The following is a 24,475-nucleotide window of genomic DNA, read 5'->3' as shown; positions in this document are numbered from 1 at the left end:
ACGGACAGACGGACAGACGGACAGACGGACAGACGGACAGACGGACAGACGGACAGACGGACGGACAGACAGACATGGCTTAATCGATTTCTTTTTTCATCCTGATCATTTATGTATACATTTGTCTATATCTATCTCGATTCGTTTTGGCTGTTACAAACAACCGTTATGTGAACAAAATTAATATACCCTTGTGCACAAGTGCGCTCGGGTATAAAAATTCGCTCGAATACGGGTTAGCTTATTTCATGTATAAAACCCATACAAAAATTTTAAGCGGGTCGAAAGTGTAACACCAAATTTGGTGTCCGGTATGAAAAAGAATGCCTCATATGCCAATCGCCACCTCTAAAATTAATGTAAATATGTAGTACAAAGACTACGTACGAATTTTGAAGCGAATCGGAGACATGATATAATTTTTTTTCCCGAAATCCGTCCGACCTAAAAAAGAATGGCTCATATACTAACAATTTTTGTTTCATATGAATTAGGGTTATCGATTATTCGCCTTGTTTCCAAAATCGGGTTTCGAGTAATCGGAAAATTGCAATTTGACTAAGACGGTTCCCTTTTTTGAAATTAGCAAAGTGCTTAGACGTGCCTACCGCTACTTTGGAGGTCCGTGGTTCACTTTCTGGTCCCAGCAACATCGAGAAAAGGCAAACCTCCGAATGAACTTCTTCGGATCTGGAGCAAAGAAAGGTATAGATTTTTAATTTGTATGAAATAAAAAAAAAAGGTTTGTTCGATAAAAAATACGGTTTATTCGATATTCGAAAAATCAAGATTTAAAAAAAACGCCTATAGATATCAAAAAAAAAACCCTGTTGAAGCCAGTTTGGAAAAACCGAAGCAATCGGCCTAATATCAATACATAATTATTAAGTTATTATATTTATAATAAAAACAATAATTTAAGAATTAAAATTTGATTTACATTTTTGGTCGAGATTTAGCCGTCATTTTACGGTTTCTAATCTTTCGATCACGAAAAAGCGTTATCTGTGAATTTTTAACTTTTCTATAAATTTTTAAACGTAATTTTTAATTTTTCGGTCACGAGTATAACCGTTATTTTCAAAATATTTTTTAAATAAAGATTTTCAACCCGTTTTATTTGACATATATATTTCCATAATATCTAATTAAAGTAACTGATTGCATTTCATTTAAATTTTAAATAGGTGGCAATTATCGTAAAAAAATTTTCTCGAAATAGATAGGATTAAGATATCTTTCACTTTTGACATTAAAATATTTCCTTTTGCTCGTTAATTACACTGATTTTAACTTTTTGAATAGGAGGCAAGAATCTGGAAGGTTTTTTTTTTTGGAAAATAGTATAAAAGTAGATTTCGACTGAATTTTTATAATATTTTATTTAGCGTATTAATTAGTTGATACAAAAATATTTCCCGCGGGTGTCTAAAACAGTCCAGAAAGCATTCCTCTCGCATGTTTTCTAAATAACTCGTGCCCGAAACAGCCCGGCCTTTTTTTGGACACAAATGTGCAAAAAGTCAAATTGCCATAAAAACTGCTGTTTGTTTACATCCGAAAGGCAATTTTGTAAAACACAAAAAAGCAACGAGATCATCGAATAGAAATACCCCACAACTTCGAAGCGAATTTTTCAAAGTGTCTGACATTCAAATCTCTTTAGAATTCGCCCAGTGCACTCTGAATAAAACCAAATGACCTGCGACCTTCATGACCTCAGATAGGTTGAACTATAATTATATTGAAATCGTATCTGGACTTTGGTTTTTACACTCGTCTCGGGCTTGGAGTTGTCGTATTCTGCTGCCTGAGTATGCCGAGGGACCGCTCAGAAGATAAACATAGATAATACTCACAAGCAATAACTGAATGAATACAAAAAAAATAAAAAATTAAAATTCTACTGACAGTGGCACTCGAACATACGACCTCCCGGCTCATTACTCCACCTTACTGCCGTCTGTAAGGATAAAATTTTGGTCAAAGTCCCCTAGTTCAATCAATTGAAAGTGGATTTATTTATTTATCTATAGAAAAAAAATCGAATTTTTTCAAGTTCAAACAGGTAATATTGCCTGCAATGGTCAGCACGCGTTGTAGCGTAGTCACGCGCCAGATATATTGTAACTCATTTCCGAATTATTATATTACAACAGTCGTGATTACGGTATCACCTTACTTGACTACCAAAAAAGCTATCACATCAATTGCCATAACGAATTGGTTCGAAAACCTTCACCTTGTATCTCCTAGTGTATGCATAAAGAGCGCTCTTGAGTACTGTCAACAGTGGCTGGAAAAAATTCCATTCATTGTTACTCATAAGCCGTGCAACAAATGCCACCTCAAAACAGAGCACGTCAAATGCTATATGACTACCTAGCTATAATACTACCGCTGCTACCAATAAAAGCATTACCTGGCATGTAAATGGCCAAGTGCTTGAGTGAGTGTGTTTGTATGCGTGTGCGTGTGTGTGTGTGTACGTGCAGTTGAGTGTAAGTGCCAATATGAATGCTGTTGCATAAATGAATGAATGAACGTAAATGTATAGGCGCACAAGCGTACAAACGAATACTTGGTCGAATGAGTGAAATGCCTAAAAGTGGTAATTTGCGGATATCCGTTTTGTTTTCATATCGATGAACGTGCCTGGAGCATAAAATGTGCGAAAATTCATAGTAAATGACTGGTTTGAAAGCATGCAACTGGCCGTCAATATGCCCAATTATACCACGTTTGTGTATATGTTCATATGCTTGTGTGTGTGTGTGTGTGCATGTGCATACGTGGCAAGTTGAGGCATAAGCGCCACGTAGGTTGGCCAACACCTTGTACGAGCGTAGCCACCGCAGACTGGCAGATATGCGGCCAAACATAAGTGAATAAGCACGACTAGCTCTGTATGTATGTATGTATGAATGGAGCTTTACATTACGCTTACTCACAACTGCAGCAGCTCAACAACTCAGCATCTCTTAGGCTATTTGAGGTATGAACACGTGCGAATTCATATACCAATAGGCATTAACGGATCACGGTCATTTGTGGCAACAGCAATGAGGGTGATGTGTTTGTGGTTTGATGGACGAGCGAACGTGTTTACTTCAATATACAACAACTGCATAATCATACATACAAGTGTATATGTATGTATGTATATGAATGTATTTATGTAGCTACATACGTACATGACCATCGTAGTAGTTGGTCAACACCAGCCTAGTGGCCTTAACGGCTTTTCGACCTTTCGTTTTCATTTAATTTTTCTGCCTCTATTTCCTCATATTTTTTTTTTATCCTGGTTGTGTAGTTTTCTCCAGCGCACTTTGCAGTAGCGCTTTGAATCCCTAAGTAAACATAAAACATGTTTATTGTGCATACATGAGAATTTCGTTAGTGTGTACATATATGTATATGTACATATGTATGTACGTTGGTGGGCTCGCGCTGAGTTTGTAGGTGTTTGGCTATCTTTTAGGTGCAAACGAATCAAAACTGCCAGCATTTTTACTGCATACATACATATGTATGTATGAGCTACTATGTACATTACATAGCTACATAGCTGCTTGCGTATTATGTACACGCATGCAAGGATATGTTTGTTTGGTATTAACGGAAATTAATATTGATTGATGTGAAATTCAGTTAACGGCCACAGCCGCCAGCCAACAGCTATCGTACGTACGGTATCAGATACACCAGCTTAAAAAGCAAATGCCGATATCAGCACTGATATCCTTCCTACATGCAATATCATCAATTTCCCGTTTTCATTGTTTTAATGGGCAAAAGTTAAGTGTACAAAGATGAGGCGTTCAATCTCCACCTGTCACTTTTAGTCGTAATAAAATGCGCTTCGCTGAGTACGTGTGAACACTCTGTTACCTACATACATGCGTATAAACATACAAATTACACATCTACACATTTAGCGCCATAGCCACATCTCATTTGCCAGCTACACTAATTTTCTGACCTGTTAACCCTGCCTTGATTTGGCCATTGGCCTTTACCTAAATTTGTGATCATATGTGCGTGCATTTCCCTCGTTTATTCTTTTCCTTTTGTTTTTGTTCTCTCCCTCGTTATTATTGGGTTATAATTTTTCAAGTGTTAAGATTTGTTGTATCAGGCCATATTGTTTTTATTACACTTTTTTTTCCTGTTATTGTTGCGGCGTTGGGTTACCCCTATGATTCATTGTTGCTATAAAAGATTTTCTTGCATTTACAAAGCAGCTGGTTGAAGTTTTCGGTTTGTTTGTTGCTCGGTTTTGCTTATAATAAAGGTGATTTGTAGTTGTGTTATAACACCTTTGTTGGCCAAGGCAAGGATTAAAGCTGTTAGTTGTTTATTTAATGTGGCAACAAGTGATTTATTATAACAGTAATAAATGTGAAAAGGGTGAGAAAAGTTTAATTTTCAATTTAAATACCGAGTTCGTTCAAGAAATTTCAATCTTTAAGGTCTTCTCCGACAACCTTCGAATAATTACGTAAATAAGGAGTATATTATTAACAAACGTGTCAGTTGTAGGCTTGCCGCTCATAGTACTGGATTGGCCGAGCTTTTCATCCGATTGATGGCATACGGCTTGATGTTGTCACACAAGGGGAGGGTTTTAAGGCTTGCATCTCATACCACCATTTATTAAATATGTAGGTCCTTAAACATGATTTAAAGTGCTGAAGTGCATCTTCATCTTCATCATCATCTTCATCTTCATCTTCATCTTCATCTTCATCTTCATGTGCATGTTCATCTTCATATTCAAAAAATAATACCAACTGTGTGTTCCTTGAGTGCAATAGGGATATGCAACTGGAATGGCCGTACCCACAATTGAGAAGGTGCCTTTATCCAACTGGTGAGTGTCATGAAGAAAATGAGGAAAAAGAAGGCTGATAACTCCGCAGTTCAGGAAATGCCTTGGATGATACAGGACTGCAAAAAATTTTCCTCGTGCAATGTCTATTACTGCTGCCATAAGAGCACACAAATTCGAAGTGCGATTTGAGGTTGGCTGGAGGAAAAGATTCTTCGACTAGGCACACAACGAGCGATAGGGCGCCTACGAATACAATGGAAGGACATAATCCGCACCAAAGCTAAGTACAAAAATAATAGCTCTGTTGGAGGATGAAGAGACCACAGAGCGTTAATATGCGCGCTTGGTACGAGTGCGCTACACTCGCCAGAATGTTTATATCGTGCTTGAGGGCTTCAATTCCAAAAAGACTTGGATTGGCCTCACAATCGGCAATTTTAGACTTCATGACAAGACCTTGTTGGATAACGGAAAAAAGCTCATCGATCTTGCCACGATGCGGAACATGGTAGTGGCTTCTATAAAGCTATTGAGGTTTCCCCTGATTTATGAATGAAAAAGTATTTAATTACGTTGTGGTAAATGGAAGATACGTTTCGAGTTGACGTACCTTCCATCAGAGTAGCGAGCTAAGAACGTGCGACAGTCATGGAAAGTTTAATGTCGAAAAGTCGACGGGATGCCGGCTTTTAAGCGCAATTTGACATGATACGCCAGCTAGTTGATTGCAGCCATTACGGTTTGTAAAATCTCCACTAACCCGATTTTCACAATGAGTTGAGGTCTATAAAAGCTAAACACACTACATTTTTGTCGATTTAAAGCCTCTTTTTTAAGCAACTTATCACACCGTATATCATTTTGGGATCCAAGCCAAATATTTACACCAGTTCTGTTAGTATAGTCTTTTGCAGCGGATAATCAAGAAACAAAAGAGATTCGTTTTTCGTTGCACGAAACTAGACAAAGTTCCTACAGGCAACACACAAAAAGTCTTCGCGTCACTGTTTTAGCCGACCTTTCGCAGCTTCCAGGCCAGGAGCATTACACTGAAGATTCGCGGGGTAATTTGGACGAAAAGTTCAAGTCTAAAAGGCGGTCAAATTTCCTCGTAAATTCCCGGTTGGCAAGCAATCGGCAGCTGTGGCGAAAAGAGGATATATAGAAAAGTATATTAGGGAATACTTGGAAGAAAGAATAAAGCCTTTCCTAAAACTAAAGCGCTTCTTACAACAGCATGAGGTTTCCACTTTCTGTTGGGTGGACCCAGTTCCAGATTAGATTAGATTAGATTTAGAGGAGGAAGAAGGTCACCTAGTTGCCGCCACCGAAACGATTTAATGTAACAAGTCTCTATTCAACTATAGTTCATATTTGATCCACGTACTGCTAAGAAACCTCGCGAGCTACTTTGGCTGAATGCCATTTAGGTCGAATGATTCTAGGTCTTGATTACAATGTGCAGGGGAGGCAAGTCAAGAATCACCTCGTTAGCCGCAGTTGGTGTTGTTCTCATCGCGCTAGTGATGCCCACGCAGGTCAGTCTCTGTAGCTTGCTGAGCTTGGTCTGTGTGGACTTCACTTCCGAATTCTTCCACCAGACGGGTTCAGCATAGGTGAGAATGGGTTTGGAGATGGCATCATACATCCACCTCTTCAGTTTTGGTCTGATGCCCCAGTTCTATCCCATAAGATTGTAGTTGTATCTAGATGCGGATTTCATGAGAACTTGTCATCAAGGATAATTCATAGATATTTTACCTCTTTGGAGAAGTGTATCTTTTCACCTTGAAGGAATGGCTCTACCAATTTGTTCCTTTTCCCTTTCCTAGAGAAAATGACAATGCTAGTCTTCTTCGGGTTTAGGTTTAACCCATTGCTACTACACTAGTTGGCGACTATGTTCAGAGCATTCTGTAGGAGGTTGAAGATGGTATCTTCGAACCTACCTCTGATTAGGATGACACTGTCATCCGCTTAGCCCTGAACGTCGAAGCAGCTTTCGCTAAGAAGGCAGAGTAGTTCATCTACTACGATGGATAAGAGCAGAAGGGAGATCACTCCCCCCTGCGGGCAACCTTTCGTAGCTATGAATCTGACCCTTTCCTATCCTAGAGTGGATGTGATGGTTCTGGATTTAAGGATGTTTGCTATCCAGCGCCGGACGCAATTGTTTATAATAGAGTATTCCATGTTGTCGAAAGCGCCCTCCATATCCAAGAAACAACCCACCTCTTTGTCCTCCCGGGACTTCTCAGTTTTCCTTGTTAGATTCTGAAGAGCGGGAATAGTAGATATTCCTGGATGATAGGTATATTGGTGTTCCAGCCCCGTGACATTACAACAAATTGGCTTTGGAATGGTACTCACAGGCCAATGTGCTTTTGGTGACTCGGAAAGAAAATCTGACCATTGGCATTGGTGAAAAGAGAAATCAAGGCAAGAATGTAGCCAGGAAAAAGATTTTCGGGAAAATTGGTGTTCAGCAAATCGAAAAAATCTCGGCATTCGAGAGCTATGTGAGGGGTCGTGAGAAAATCGCAAGTTTAAAATTCTATAACATTGCTTAAGAGGTTGCTTTGAGTATTTTACGATAAGCTGAAATTTAAACAAAGTTCCCGCACGTAAAAGCTATTGCTGGTCATCACTCATTGGCAATTACCGCTTCAAGGTTTTCTTCTATTTTCATTTCATTTCCCTTTTCTGCTTCTATTTGGCTTGAGCCATAACTGTGTTTACGACTCTGCATTTTATACTATTCTTTGATAAATTTTCATTGACTTTCTCGGCATTTTAGAAAGTGCATTTTTGCTCATTTAAATTTTTTTCTCTCCCCCTCTCCACGCACAGTGGCACTCGCTTTGAGTATTCGCATTGCAGTAAAAAAATTCTTGCATAACTCAACTATAAAAAGTAAATGTTGTGGTTTGCGCAAAAGAAGTAAAAAATACCGAAATAGCGAAGGAAGGTGAACACAGACGCACGAAGAGTGATGAAATAAGGGAGAAGAAAAAGTAGAAATAAAAAAATGTAAACGATTGCAGCTTCTGCTATGAAACGCTGCTAACTGCTCAGCCACTAGCGTACAGTCAAGTGCTGGTTGAATTTTCCACTCATTAATTCCCCACATTCCAACTTTTAGTACTTAGTGCCTGAGAATTTTTGCGTTGAAAGCTAGCGATTATCTGGCTAAGTAGGGCTGCTAAGAGAATGCCAACGGAGCTTTAACTAATTGTAAGAAAATTCTGTGACAGGTAGAGGGTGAATTAGTAAATATTTTTTTTTTTGTTTAAGCAGAAGGTAAATAAATACTACTAAATACAATTATTCTTGTTTTCTATGCCACATTTTACGCGCGTGTACATTCGTACATCCATATACGTATGCACTTACATATATATGATTCGCATTTATTTTTTAGTCTCTTTTTTTTTAGCGTTTCCTTAATGCCTCTTATGCGCTCTTTTGCGCTCTTTTGCTTTTTTCACTTTCTATTTAAAACTACTGGCAATAAGTGCCAATAAAATCTGTCATCGCCGCACACTCCCACGCATGTGCATACCTCTGCATCGACATTGTCACCAATGCCGTATTGACGTGTGAGTTTCACAATTTCTCAGCGGTTGTATATTCAAGAAATGAAGCTAAAGTTAAACATTAGGTAATGGCTCGCGACTAGCAAATAACTATTTAGAACAACGAAATGTATACAAAATTTATATATACATACATAGATATATTTATATAGTTATATATATACATACACTAGCGGTCAAAAGTGGATGAATGTTGTTTTGTTTTTATACCCGAGCCCACATGTGCGCAAGGGTATTTTAACTTTGTTCGCATAAGGATTGTTTGTAACGAATCGAGATGGATATAGACAAATGTATACATAAATGCTCAGAATGAATAGAGAAGTCGATTAAGCCATGCCTGTCTGCCCGTGCGTCTGTTCGTGAGAACGATAACTCGGTCAAATGAAATTCGGTATGTAGGTTGCCCTTTACCCAGGGTAGGTTGGTATTGATGAAATCGGACTGTAACTAGGCCCACTTCCCATATAACGGTATTTTCGAGAGATGCAAAAACTACGATATTTCTGTAAATATTTAATCCAAATTGTTGAAAATTAGTGTGGGAAGTAGAATTTTGGCAAAAAATAAACTATTATGAAATCTTTGGAAAATGGGCGTGACCCCGGCAACTTAAAATGAAATGCTGTATCTGAGTAGCCGTTTCACCAATCCTTACCAAACTCGGTACGAGCCTTGGCTAGGATCTAGCTTAGAAACCTATTGAAAATCTTTGAAATATGGCAATAACCACGCCTACCTTCCGTATAGCGGTAATTTAGAGAAACACGAAAACTTCGATAAATCATTGATAAATTGGATTGTTATAATATTTTTTGATAATGCGCATGAAGCCGCCCTCTTATTACCACAATTATGTATCTCGGTAACCGATTTATCAATTTCTAACAATCTTCGTGCACTTAATCTTGACACGGAAAAGCAATTAGTTGAAAATTTTTCAAAAACCGGCTAAAATTACACCCGCTTCCCGCATAACGGTAAATTTCAGAAATACGAAAACTCCGATATTTCAATAACTGAGGACGCTAATTTACTCCAAGTTACAATAATCTCTTACCAATAAATAGACTTTTAGGAAATAGGCGTCGCACCGCCAACTTTATGGCGACAAGGTGTATCTCGGTAACCTCTTCTCGATCGATTTCTACCAAAATTGGTTCAGTTATATCATTAAGTCTAACCCAGCATATTATCGAAAACGTTTGAAATCGGGAAAAATACCCTGCTTAGCATGCAAAGGTAGTTTAGATAAAATTGAAATGACGATATTTGATACCTGTACCGGGTTTATAAAGTTCGGTTTCGCTTTAACAACTTTTAAGATTTCTACAGAAATTAGAAAAATTCCACTAAATTTTATTTAAATTCTGAGCTTTTTAATCAGTTGCCAGGCTTATATAATCTTGGTAAAATAAATGCAAGTTTGAGCTAAAAAATCGCCTCGAATTTTTTTTTTGTTGGCGGCGTTTTGCACTTGGTCCCATATTGACTGGAATTTTTGGAATTTGGAAGAATATGCGCAAGGTCGTCTGCGAAACAAATTAAAAAAAGTAACGCCAGTTTTCCTAAATTGCCCTATTTGTATGAAAAAAAACGGACAATCCATCAGCAAAAAAAGTCTTAAAAATCAGTGCGGTTTTTGAGCCGTTCAAAATTTGCACTAATTTTACTAAAATTTCATGAGCCCTGTAACTGCATACCCAAAAATTTTATAAAAATTCTTATTAAAAAGCCCAAAATTTTAATAAACGTTTGTGAAACTTTTCTAAATTCTGTGTAAAATTTGAGAGTTTGATTTATATGGTTTTTGTTAAATTATGAACCATGTTAAAAACAAAAAAAAAAATTTGCCTCGAAAACATAACATTGTAGATATTAAAAATAAAACTACATTCGTCCACTCTTGACCGTCAGTGTATGACATAAAATATACCTATAGTATGTACATATATGATCCCCTAAAATGCCACACTTTTTTACTGAATATATGCCACAACACATGCTTGCTGCTTCAGTGTTTGTGCATTGTTGTTGATGCTAATTTTAGCGGCTCAAGTAATGTGTTACTCATTCGCCCGTGTATGCGTGCTTGTTCACTTGGCATCGTTTGACTTTACGTTCATGTCTGCAGCTGATGTTCCATTTTGTCTAGTCTTTTTGGTCTATTTATTTGCGTTGCCGACATTCTATTTTTCGTGTGTGTATTTTCTTTGGAATATTTTTGTATACTTTTTAATTGCAAGCGACTTTGAAATTGCAGAGTGTTTTTGATTTTTCTAGCGTTTGTATGTGTGTAAATTAGGGTGCATCACCACAAAAAAGGTACTATATTTTAAAACTTCTGCCAAAATGTTTCGGAAAATTATTTAGACTTAAGCCAGCTAGACCGGTGTGAAATTACCTCCAAAAATGCCATTATATAGATTTCGTGGAAAAAAATGTTTAAATATTTTTAAGCAGACCTTTAAGCTTAATCTGTTTTATCATCCGAGGTGATTTTTTGGGAAAAACATTTTTAAAACCTAATTTAATCTATATAGAACTCGATTTTTGGAGTTATTTTCATTGGGTCCAGCTCACATACATACATTTTAGTGTTTTCCGAAATATTTTGGCAGAAGTTATAAAATATAAGACATGATTATTATACTTTCGATGGAAAAGCAGTATTGATTTTTTTTTGTATGGAGGGTGATGCAGCCTAATGTACAAACATACATATATGCAAGAAAAAATTTTCAAAATAAATCTCTAGATTTGAATACATTTCTCACCTGCCAAGTGATTTCGATAATTTATTTAGCTGCTCGTAGATAGATATGTATTTATATATGTATTTTTCTTTTTGAAGAGATTAATGATTCTTAACTCATTCGCTTTTTGATATTTGAAAATTCTCGTGTCTCCATTAGTTCTTTGACAGAGAAGTAATTTTAATCTTATTTTTTGAATAAAGCAATGACAGAATTTACACATGTATGTGTGTAATTAATTGAAAATGATTGCTAAACATTTTAATTAAAAGTTCGGAACCATATTTTTTAAAAACGTTTAATAATCTTAAGAAATTTGAACAACAAATACCAAAACATGTCATTGGTCATACCAGGGACTTTCCAACAAAAATTACAATGAGCTACAAATTTCGTCATATTTTTAAAAAAAGTTCTACTATGAGTCAATTCACCTACCGGAGCAAGAGCTGGCAAGGAAGTGTTTTTCTTCTAAGAAGTAGGGATGCAAACATCTGGAAGTACAACATTGATGATTCGATGTACCAATAGTTTCTCAAAAAACATCAAAATCAACAACATCCGCCTTTAAGACATTGGTGTACTTAAATATCGATCTTTTTTCCACCCTTCTTTCCGTCAAAGGCTAGTTTCAGACAGCAGTACAATTTTAATTACACAAATTTTGTATAATTCCCGTTAAAACTTTGCCTCCTTAAAAAACAGAAATACAAGGATGCCGAAATACAAACAATTATTGCATTTAATATATGCATTTAACACGAAAAATAAAATTAGCAACTTAAAGAGTCCTTCTCCTGTCAAATAGTCATTCACTCGAGATTAAAGTGGCCGCAATGGGTAAATAATTACGATCTTGGAAGCACACTTCTCATGTCATCCATCCTACATTTCAATTGGATTTTGGTTAGTACATACATACAGTGACTCACAAAATTAAACACAAAACAAACTCCATACAAAACCAAGTTTCAAACTGTGTTCGAAATTTAGAAGTATTCTGCAAGGTTTCATTAAAATTGCAATCTTTTTAATAGGAATTTATAAAACAAATTTATGGTCTATTAAATTTTTGTACAACAATGCGCAAATTTCAAATTTGATGTTTGATATTTTTTGTTTACTGACAATCTTACGTATTTTTTTTCCATATAAAAAAATCTGAAAATCTTCATATTTTTGGGAAAAATGCGTAGGACAGTAAAAAAAAAAAATTATCAAAAATCAAGACGAATTTTGAGACATTTGGAATTTGCACATTATTATAACAAATTGAATGGGCTATAAAGATGCATACTAAATTTTTTACTTAATAAGTCGTATTAAAAAGTGGTGTAGTGGTAAGCAGTGCGCGCTTCCACTCCGCAACGCCTGGGTTCAAGCCCTGGTCAAAGCAACATCGCAAAAAATAAAGAAAAAGGTTTTTTCTTAACAGCGGTCATCCCTCGGCAGGCAATGGCTAACCTCCGGTGTATTTCTGCCATGAAAAACAGCTTCTCATAAAAATACAATCGCGGTTCGGAGTCGGCGTAAAACTGTAGGTCCCTCCGCTTTGTATGACAACATCAAGGCGCACGCCACAAATCGGAGGAGAAGCTCGGCCAAACACTAACATATGTGTAAGCGCCAATCTATTATTATTATTATTAAAAAGTTTAAAATTTTGATACTTTATTTTTCTTAAAAATAATTTTGTGGGTGAAAACATTAAATTTAATCCGATTTCAATGAAATGTAGTTTTACTCTACCTTTTAGTACATACTTTAATTCACATTAACAAAATAATTGTTTGTGGTGCTCTTAGAGTTGCAATTGACAAAATAAACCTATTTAAATATATAATAAGATGGAAAATACTAGTTTTCGAAAAAATTGCATCGGAAAATAACAAATTAATCAGCTGTTCATAAAACTAGCAACTTCTTGCTGGTTTTGCGTTTTCGTACTTGCTTGCATATTTCACTCATTGTGACTAAATATTGGCTTTCTCTGCGAAATTTGGTTACTGGTAAGTTACTGGATATTTCTTGCTGGAGAATAAGAAAACACAACTATTATCGCCAAAAACAAGGGCTACGGCCAGGGCTGCCAGCTTCGCACAAACCGTGCCATTTTGGACCCTATTTTACTTCAACTTAATTTTTCGATTATGGGCAAAGTGCCAAAATAGCACTTTTGAAGAATAGTAATATTTCATTACAATTTAGTGAAATCCTTTGCTTTTTCTTCTTTTTCTCAACAATAATTTTCTAATTCCTTTCAGTCAGAGCATAGTGTCGCTGTTGACAGTTACATGTTTGAAAAAGTAAACGACTTTGATTATTTGCGAACCAGCATTAACGCCAATAATAATGTCAGCATCGAAATCCAACGGGAAATCACTCTTGCTAATAAGTGTTACGTTGGTTTGAGTAGCCAATTGAGAAGTAAACTCCTCTCGTAGTAGAAAAATCATCATCATGTCTTTGTTGATTTATGGCGCGTAGGCATGGGCAGTGAAAAAAACCTGATGAAGTGGCTCTTGGAGTTTTCGAGAGAAAAACTCTGCGAACGATTTACAGGCATTTAGACATAGTGCAGCGAATTAAAATTCAGCAGCTTCGCTGGCTAGGTCATGTCCTTCGAATGGACAGAAACGCTCCAGCTCTGGAAGTATTCAACGCGGTTAGCGATGCTGGTAACAGAGGTAGAGGAAGGCCCAGGAAGGTTTTTACAATTGGCGTCAGCTGGCACCGAAGAGAAACGACTTGTGTGCTGTTTTGGATTCGGCCAAAATTGCTTAGGCGGCTACAGAGCCAATAAAGAAGAAGAATGCCTCTATTCAATAATTTTCGGTCGAATTTTTCGCTCGAAATGTTTTGTAGGGCGGACTTTGTTATTAGTTAATTAATAAATTTTAAAATTCCTTTATCAGTTGGTAGGTAAATTTAGATTTTTAAAACTGTATAATAACAAATTTACAACTGGAAATGTTTGTTTTAATTACTTTTATGAAAACAACGCCTTGTGTTCGGAAAAATACTAAACAACGTGACTGCCTAAATACTTTACAGTTAAAAAATGTAAATATTTTTATAACAGGAAACACAATTTTCCGAATAAAAAACTATCAGCGCAAAAGGGGAAAACTGGACATTATGTTCCAAACTAATAGCATACCTTAAAAAAACATATGTATGCAGCTATTTCCGGAAAATATGTTATAAGTATGTATCGTTTTTAATAGGAGTTCCTGTTTTTTGTTTTTTTTTTTACATATTTTGTGCTCAAAAAGACTGAATAGAAAATAAAATGGAATTCCATTTAGTTTGCGAGCAAACTCACGAAAATGCACCAACATTTTGGCATAGTTTTTCGCATAAAAATAAACTTTTTTTTGTCGCATATAAGTTGAAAAATTGTATGCCATAGAATTCTGGCTATTATAAAAGTTTACACATACATATAAACGGATGATTTCAGTGCTCATATTTCCCTCTATAATACTAAAAATATTGATAATTTGGACGACAACAAATAATAGCCGCCAGAGGAATGCAGATTTTTTTTGTTTTTTTTTAAATATCATGCTGCTCTACTAGGAGTATTTATTTATGTACATACATATATGTATGTATGGACGGATGTGTATTTACATAGTTCTTTCATATGCCATTTGCTATCAATACAGCCATTTGTATGTCCAAGTGTGTTCAAAATTTGGGCAATGAGCGAAATAAATAAATATTCAAAAGTGGAACGTTGACAAAGATGAGCACGTCACCACACAGCGCACCAATCGAAAGGCTGGCGTTGCGAGCGATGAAGACAGCGGTGCACTGCTGCTGCTGATGTAACAACAATACCAACAATAGTGACAAAGACGACGGCACTGACTTGGGGGCCGGGCGCAATTCGCTTATATTTTAATACGTGTGATCACATGATTGAAGGAGAAATATATTTAAAAACTTTGTTTAACATAATTTTTTTAAGATTATATTTTTTTTGTATAAAACTATTTACATACATAAATTTATAAACTAATATTATTAAAGAAATTTTTGTTTCTACTTATTAATTGAAGCTATTTTAATTTATCGTGAATTTTAAATTTTTTATTTTATTTATTTATAATTTTTTTTTTTTTACTTCGTTTTTATGTATTAATACGCATATGTACACAGCGATGTGTGGATATGTAAAACATGAAACACGTGCAGTATGCAAACATATGTACAGATTTTGTTTTTTGCTTTGGGAAAATTACCATCCATATTTTTATAATTTTGATTGATTAATTGCCACTGTGCAACCATTTTTGGCACTCTGAGTTTCAAGTTTGTTGTTTTGAATTAAAATGTTTCAATGAATGTTTCTTTCTTTTTAGTAAACTTTAAGTTTTCAAATATTGTTTTTTTTTTTTTTGTAACAAAATTCAGCACAAGCTCCTCTATTCTAGGCGTACGTGGGGTAATAACTCAAAAAACAAGCACAATATTTATAAATTTTTTCTCTAAAAAAATATGCAAATTTTTTTTTATTATTTTCATAAAAAATTGCAACAAGAAATTTATAAAAAAAAAATGCTAGGTATTGATAATTTAACTATGTACGTATGTAACACATGTAACAAAAACTGGTGTAGAATACATAGAGTAGAGGATAGTATTTAGTTTATGTATAGTAAAGTAGAGATTGTACACGTTACCACAAATCACAAATTCTTTTGATAACTGAATTTTGGCTATTGAATTTGTATTCCGAAAAAATTTTGCACGTCGAATTTTTTCGGCTTGTCAGCATAGGAACATATGTATGTGTATGAATAAAATTTACTGCTTTCTGTGGTGGCGTAAATTTTTAGAGAAAAATTCCTAGATTCAAATATTTTTGTCCATGAATTAATTTTTATTTTTTGTTTTTTTCCCGTTTCTTTTCGGATTATTCGAATCGTTTTAGTTAAGTGTTTTTTTTTTCTTCTCGTTTGTTCGCGTTAATTGGTTGTTATGTGTTTCCAAAAATTTATTATCGCTTCTTGCATGAACTAATAAATCTATTTTCCATTAAGTTGAGAAAAATTGAGAATAAAAATTCATTTAAATATTCCGTTGCTAATTTATGTATATATGTACGAATTATTAAACTGCGGTTGTTCTTGCAGCGGCGTTGGTGCACTTAGCGCGCGCGTCTCGATTTTTGGTCGAATTTCGTTAAAATTGTCGTATCGAATTGAGGTGGCGAATCGTTGTGAGTTTGGGCAAAGCGTTGGCCATTCGTCGCATCGAAATTCGATGTTAAAAATTTTCGTCTTTTTGTTTGTAGTGGTGGTTATGGCGATCGGTTGACTCAATGTATTTCTCTCACATTGAGTTGCGTATCTTGTAGATACATGTGAGTTGAGTATTTTGATTATTTTAGATAGAAGAAGATATACGGCAACTGCACGAGTATGTGTAAAATTATTGACAGATGAAAAGAGTCCCAATAGGAATTTTGGGATCTAAGAGTATTCTAACAAAATCGCAAGTGTCTCTAAACTCTAAAGACTGTTAAATATATATTTTATAATATTAATTTAATTTATTCATATTATTATTATTATTATAATATTAACTCTGGTTTACAGCAAAAATATTCCATGGCAGCCACTATCCAATGCCAACGTAAAATTGCTCGCTGTTTCCGAAAATCGAGTTAATTTATACTTTCTATGGATAGGTTTCCGAGATATTTGCAATTTAACTCATTCAGCTAAAAGAAAGTGGTTTCACTTAATCACGGATATTTTACGAACTAATTGGCAAATGAAAGCTAACAAAATTTACTGTAAATTGTATATATATATAATTTTTTGATAAGCCTGATAGTTTTTGAGAAATTAATTAATCTATCCATATTCTTTCTTTTTATGGATGAAAAAATTAAAAACCTTTAATAGGGAATAAAAAACAGTTCCAGTGTAAACATTTTTTACCTGTGTTGATTTTTTTTAAAAGATCAAGCTACTAATAAAGAAAACCGACGGATAAATAGAAAGGAATTAGCGGTGAGATAAAAATTGCAAAGAGTTAAAAAAAATATTAGCATAAAGAGTGTCACAGGTGTACATGACGTATGAGTAATATTCTTCCTGCACATTTTTCATAAAAAAAACTCGGCGCATTTTCATTTGACCCCTTACTCGTCTTTTATATGACCATAAAAATACTCATTATTTTTTCCCTACTAAAAATTGATTTTTTCTAATTTTTTAATCAAAAAATTATTATTTCTCAGAAACCATCAGTCGATCGAAAAGTGATGCTTATGGTTTATAGAGAATTTTCTTAGTTTTCATTTGCCATACCTCGCATTACGACTGTTCAATTGGTTCATAAGATATGCGTAATCACTATATATGTAGTAGAACATCCATGTCTCTTTTAACTGCTACATCGCAAAACATCGACGTATATTTTACGTGTGCAACCGCCTAAGTATTTTATTAGCTCCAACAAAGTACCTTTGAGTTTATCACTATTGATGGCAAGTAGGTCTGTAGCATACACAATGACATTCACTAATGACTTTGCTGGCATGTCCGACACAAATGCGTGCCAATAAACCACCTTCGTTAATAGACCCAAAATATTTGCATGGTACTAATGAAGTTGCCCTCCACCTTTCCAAAATATGTATAATTGTACATATTTTTCTTACAAGGTATCATTTTTCTTATTTGTCATTACAACTGTTTATCAATTTTCACGGACTTTTGCGAAATTTCGCCAGTAGCTCACACCAAATTAGTCAAGTCCTTCAGAAAACAGGGTACATGTCATTGTAAAGATTATTCAGTTCCTCGGCCCATTTTCGTAGGTACAAGTTGCAATGGAGTCCGCGATTATTTTTTTAAAAGCGCATGAAACCCTTTCAGACATCATCAACGTTTCTGAGCAACATCAAATGAGGGAGGGTAAGATCAGAGATTTCCCGACTATTAAATTGACGAAATTGCTCGGCAGTGAGTCGCTTTGTCGAAAATGTCATTTGCACTCAAGCGATGCGGAAACGTCCTTCCCGATTTGGATGTAGCTGAAGGTTGTGCTCCCCGTTACTCTAGATAGTAGTCTTAGTTTTGTGGAGGCTATTGAGTAAGGTCTAAAGAATCGCGTTCATGGCTGCAGTACTTTTGGTAGGAAAAGACGGCGCTCAGACTTAAAAGTATGGCGCTATGAAAGGATAGGTGGTTTGGCCACGATTCTATATTTCACACTCTGGATAGTTGTCATCAAGAAATTGTCAACTCCGCCTCTTAACCCACCATCGACAGGCTCTCTTCAAAACGAAGGAGAAGAGAGTGGCAAACACCGAGACGGGGGAATTAAATTTTTACACAGATGGATATAAGCTAGGCATTAGGTTTGGGTATGGAGTTTTCTCTGGAATTATCGGAACGAATACCGGACCACTTCGGAGTTTACCAGGTAGAAGTTATAGCCAAGAAGGAGATGACATCAGCACCGTCTTCAAGGTCAGCCTCATATGGGTACCGGACATAGAGATATTGCTGGATAAGGCAGGCCCGATAAGCTAGTCAGGAAAAGTACCAACCTTCTACCAACCATGGCTACCTTCAAATTACTGGTCACAAATAGCATTATCCAAGAGGCGAATAGGTCACGAGGATGAGGGCACTTTTAGGCTAATATGGCCGCAAATTGATAAAGAAAAAAGGAACTACTTAGCCTCCCAAGAGAGGACATTTCGAAGGTAATGACCTGTGTAACCGGTCATTGGCTATTTCTGCGGCACTCTTCGACTCTAGGAGTACTTTCCCATGAATTTTGTAGGAGTTGCAGAGATGAGGAAGGGGAAGAAATCGTCGAACACTTCTTCTGCAGTTGCGCAGCTTTAGCTAAGAGCAGAGCGGGCTTTTCCTTTAGCTCTCTCACGTAATGGTTCCATGAAATGTAGTCAATGTGGTTTCTGGGTTTTACAGTCATACCGGAATAGCCCTGCAGGTTCTAATTAAGTTAGTCCTTTGCACTGGCTGCCATATGAAAAATGTTCTTGCAACAAAATGGTATACATAAATAGACTGAAATATTTATGGATACTTGAGTGATATCTTGTGACATACCTTTTCTTTTTTTTTTGGTTTACCACAAAAATGCTGAGAACCCGTTTCGTCTTTCAACTGTCTTTTCGACTTCAAGCTTAATTCAGTATTTAAACATACATAAATAGTTCCCTCTCAGAGACAAATTTACTCCGTTTGGCTTTGGTGCAAATTTTTCAGCTTAGGGCGCTGATTCGTCGATTTTCTCCGCTGGTACGAAAACTCGCAGAGCAAGAATTTTAAGAGGATTTTTGCAGGCCGAATTTAGTATATAGTTCCCCCAACCTCGGTAAAATAGCGAAATTTCCTATTGGGCACCAAAGTAACATACGTTGATATATGCATGCGTATGTAGACTTTTTTTTGTATAAATCCTTTATGTGAGTATTTTTTCGCAATCGCACAAGTGTAAATGAGAATAAAGATAGTTGAGCGTGTGTGCGTGCTCGTTTACTACTCATCTGATGTTGCTTGAGCATAAATCGAATAATACAGCTGTGATGATCACAACGATTACTCTCACATTGGTGCTATTTTTGTCGTTGCTGTGGTGAATACAGCTGCTGTCTTTTTTTTTTTTTGTGATAAAATAATTCATTATTTAAATCTTATTTTGTTTTCTTTGTTTGAGTGCCACTTTTTTCACCGTTGAACGAAAGTAGCGCTAAAGTGTAAATGAGCAGAAATCTGAGGAGAAATATACTATGTGCATATGTATGTATGTATATGCAGTTGACCAAAAGGAAAGCTGCAAAGGCAACGGCTACCATGTGTTTAGAATCACTTCACTTTGTAGTATAGTATGTATTATTTAATTTAGAAATGAAAAAATTGTTTATTCATAGCACTCACTGACAATTTTTAATAATTTCCAGTTGTTTTCTTTCACAATGCATAGTCCATATAAATATATATTTATCGGTCTCTATTCACAAATTCGCTCACTTGCAGGCTTTCACTTCGTTGATCTGTGCTGCTTCGTTTTCGGATGCTTCCAACTGATTCTTTGCGAATTTTACTGTGTTTTGCAAAAATTCAGGTGCGAACATTGTTTATATATTGATTGCGAATTTTTACATGGGTGCTGGCATTGTTTATATGTATACATGTTTGCATGTACAGTTGTCGATTCGCCCAGAAGCTGAATAATTGTTGGAATTCTCAATTGTTTTACGCACGCCCGAAAAGCATCAAAATGGATTATTACCCAAAATAGGTGTATTTCAAAAAATTACAGACATGCCCATTAATTTACCCAAATATGTAAGCGCGATGACAGAAGTATAGCCACAAATGTAGCTTTCAACTAAAGATCGCGTGAAATTTGAAAATTGAAAAAGTATTTTTGTAAAACTTGCAATTTTTTTCCGAAAAAAAAATTTTTTATCCATAGATGCAATGGCTCCTATCAGTGAGCTATTGAATATTAGTTCCGACAAAAATAATCTTTGCGCATTTTCATTTGACCACTCATTATTTCGAATTTACCCATCGATTTTCTTCAGCAGTAACTTAATTTTTTTTTTGTAACAGAACCGGCTTTAGCACAAACGCAAAAATTTGGTACAGAGCCTGTAATTTTTTAAATTTTTCCTCTGTTAAAGTTTGATTTTTTTAATGTTTTGAATAAATAAAAAATAAATAAAAAAGAAGCTGGAATGATTAATTAATTTGTCAGAAACTCTAAGCCCTATTGGAAAGTAATGTATATACGGTTTATGAAGAATTTCATTGGCTTTCATTTGCCGTATTTTATATTAAGATTTTAAAATTGATTTGTAAGATATACATGATTAAAAGGAACCAATGTTTGCTTTAAGCTGAATATCGGTAAATTTAAAATATCACGAAAACGTATCCATGAAAAAAAATAAACCGGAATTTCGGAATCACCGTGCAATTCTACGTAGAAATTGAATAGTGGCATCTGGAGAACAAAAATCAAATTAAAATTTGTGATCCAGTGCAATGAAAGGCATCAAATCCACACCGTTCGTTCGATTTGCCAAAAATGAGGTATCAAATTAAAAGCCTCGGACTGTAGATGTGCAATAGGGTTTTATTGTTTTGAAAAGAGTTGCCACCTTCTAAAAAATTATATTTAATTATTAATAATTATTATTAAATATTACAAACTGGATATCAATGGAAATGGTTTCAAAAGCTGTGCCTCCTGTATAGAAGGGTTGCCACCTGTTGAAAAAGTTAAATTCAAATTATTTAATAAGTTAAATGAATAATTCAAATGTGGGTAACAATCGAAGAGGGTTTGAAATTCTTTATTTCTGGGCTATATTTTGTGGGGTTGCCACATTAAACAAAATTGAATTCAACTAAATTCATTAGTTAGTTAAAACATATATCGCAATGTCAGAAGATTTAATCTTTTAATATTTAGTTTCAACATTTAAAATATCAGAAGAGGGTTGCCACGTATTTAAAACCTTACATTAAAATTATTTAATGTATTGGATATATTGTTAAGAGATGGGCACCAAGCGGAATGGCTTAGAAAATTCTTATTTCTGATCCTTATTTAGGACAAGAAGCAAATTTAACTTAGTTCATCAGTTTGTTGAAATACATGTGTATCACAATTTCAGACGAGAGAGATTTAAGAAGATTTTAGTTTGAAAATGCTTTTGAAAAGGATTTCCACCTCTTTGAAAAGTCGTTAACTTATCCATAATTTTTTGAAATATTAAGATATTGGCGTCAATCGAAAGAGATCTATGAAAGCTGGCCACCTTTTCGAAAAGTCATATAGATCTAGCTAAGTATATAGTCATTAGATTTGCACCGTTCTTTCGAATTTCCAAAATGAGAGGTCAAATTAATCAAAGCCTGTAAATGTGCGATAAAGTTTTGTCTTTTTTTAACTAAAACCTTTTTTGTCGGTATGAGGTGATTTAAATATTGATTCAACTAAAAACCTTTACTATGCGAGACGTCTTATCACGTAGAAATGGCTGCAAAGGATTTAGATGAAATATGGCACTCGGGTCACTTTTAACTCAAACTAATATTTAAAATATTTCTTAAGTTTTTGAAACTCATTTTTGCGCGTTTTAACGCCTTGCGGGTTTACTAGTCTACAATATATACTTTAAATTCTCAAATTGGTGTACCAGAGCGGTTGAGTATGTAATTCAGCAGCTCCTTTTTTGCTTGAGTTGCTTATTTGAGTTTTTATAAGTATATATCAGCACTTTCTGTTGCCCATCATAACATTTTTAAGAGTATTTTATGCTATATTTTCATACAGATAATAAACCATTTTAAGGTCTCTTTGAAAATGTTCAAAAGTTGTAAGTTTTTATTATCAAATTTATGATTAGTATAAATTTCACTCAGTTGGGGCTGTTGTTTTACCAAATTGATAAAATTTATGTCGGCCGCCTGGACACTTGTAAAGGGTCAAGTCAATATTTGTAACCATACTTTGTTAACACTTTAATCCAGTTATTGTTATTGTGGTTCAACAGCAAAGATGTTTGTTTTTGATGTAAGAACATCAAATCGAGTTTTGCCGTTAGGGATAGAAACTTACATAAACATAAATATGAGCATAAAATGACAAAAGTGAGTAAATACATACATAAAATGTCGAAAATGTAGTACAAGTAATTGTAATAGTGTGCAAGATATTGCACTCATACAGATGCTGACTGACTGACAGCTGAGTAAACAGAAAGAGAGTTAGAGTAGAATATGGGGTATGGAGCAATTGTGGGCGTTTATGAAATTTATGTAAGTCATAAAACATTTCCCTTTTGGGAGTATCATAAATATTTACATGCTTAAGTACATACACACATACATTTTAATTGGCCATTTGGGTAATGGGAAAAGAAAATTTAAATGAAAAACTAACGGATTTTTTTTGGCAAATTAGATAAATTACACTATAAGGAAAGTTTTGAAATTACACAAAAAAAAAAGCCGAAACACGTAAACTTAATTTTGGATCGAAGTTTATGGTTCTGTATACCGTTTTCCTAGATCTGCATCCGGATTCCAACTTTCGCTATCGCTAAATTGCTAAAGCTGAACTTTTCTCCGAATTTTTGGCGATCACCAAAAATTGTGATTCTCTTCTCCCTGTCGATAAAACTTGCTTAGCTAAAATTTCAGTATTTTATCCGGCCGCAAGTGGCGTTGTGGAGCAACAGCATCTGGCAATTTTCATTGGCATTTTAATGGTGATAAATAGTGAAAATTGAAGAATGCGATAGCAAACGATACATATAGCAGAGCAACAAAAGTATGCGCAGGGAGAATTTTTCACAATGTATGAACATTCTTTTTCTGATTTCCTTCCGCTTGTTTTTATAAAAATTTATTAAAAAAAAAATAGAAATTAAATTCGAAATTATACTAAAATTTAATGGGCTACAAATATTTTGTAAAAAATCTGACAAGAAAGTTGAAAATTTTTGTACATATTACTTGAGTTTTGCACAAATTAAAAATATTTTATTTATTTTAGATGAATCAGTCGTTCACTGTGTGATGAATCATTCGTTCATCCAGAGTGTAATATTTTAAAAATTAAATAAAATTAAAAGAAAATATTTTTGTTTTTAAAAATGAAATGAAATAAAAAAAGGTTTATTTGAAAACGCTAAAATCTAAAAATTAAAGGTAAATTGAATAAAAAAATGAAATAAAAATTAAAACAGATATTACCATAAAATAAATTAGTTTCCAAAAATTACATATTGTTAAACTTTTTTTTTTTGTAAACCAATAAAATCTAAACATGAGAAGTAAATTAAATTAAAAAATTAATTATAAAAAAATACAAATAAATGCTAATATTGTGGTTTGGTGGTCGGAAGACATACCTCCAAGCCAGTCTTAAATAACCCAACGAAAGTGTAATGTCCGCGAAGAAGCTTTTGGAATTTCCCCCTATGATCTGGCGTTTCACATCACGGTTAGTCGTACAGAGAAATAAATTTGAAGAATTTATTCCTCTACACTCCTAGGTGGCAACAACGATCCGGTCTGGGGATCCGGATGGTGAGTCTCTCCTTGAAACTGTACGTGGCAATTTCAAAGTGGCTGTGTATTGTTGTTTCACAGAAATCCAATACACATTGACTTATTTCAGACGAAACACCTTAAATGCCTTATCAAGGAGCCAAATAACGGGTGATTTTTTAAGAGCTTGATAACTTTTTTTTTAAAAAAAATGCA

At 34.8% G+C, this 24,475-nt stretch overlaps 2 protein-coding genes across 2 annotated transcripts in view; both read right to left on the bottom strand.

Moving 5' to 3' along the window:
* The window catches only part of LOC118746189 (putative cyclin-dependent serine/threonine-protein kinase DDB_G0272797/DDB_G0274007), an 89,594-nt gene extending 73,848 nt beyond the window's left edge, over positions 1–15,746 (bottom strand). Inside the window, exon 1 of the mRNA XM_036479996.1 lies at positions 15,440–15,746. Within this exon, the coding sequence (XP_036335889.1) occupies positions 15,440–15,488 (49 nt within the window). The 5' untranslated portion in view covers positions 15,489–15,746. The remainder of the gene's footprint in view (positions 1–15,439) is intronic.
* The window catches only part of LOC118746567, a 545,514-nt gene that overhangs the window by 79,086 nt on the left and 441,953 nt on the right, over positions 1–24,475 (bottom strand). The gene's annotated exons all lie outside the window — the stretch shown is intronic.

The sequence above is a fragment of the Rhagoletis pomonella genome, unplaced genomic scaffold, assembly GCF_013731165.1.
Source record: "Rhagoletis pomonella isolate Grant_MI unplaced genomic scaffold, Rhpom_1.0 Rhpom_scaffold_00010, whole genome shotgun sequence".
NCBI classification, from domain to species: domain Eukaryota; kingdom Metazoa; phylum Arthropoda; class Insecta; order Diptera; family Tephritidae; genus Rhagoletis; species Rhagoletis pomonella.
The sequence above is the reverse complement of the archived record's forward strand: the minus strand, read 5'-3'. Positions and strand labels throughout refer to the sequence as shown.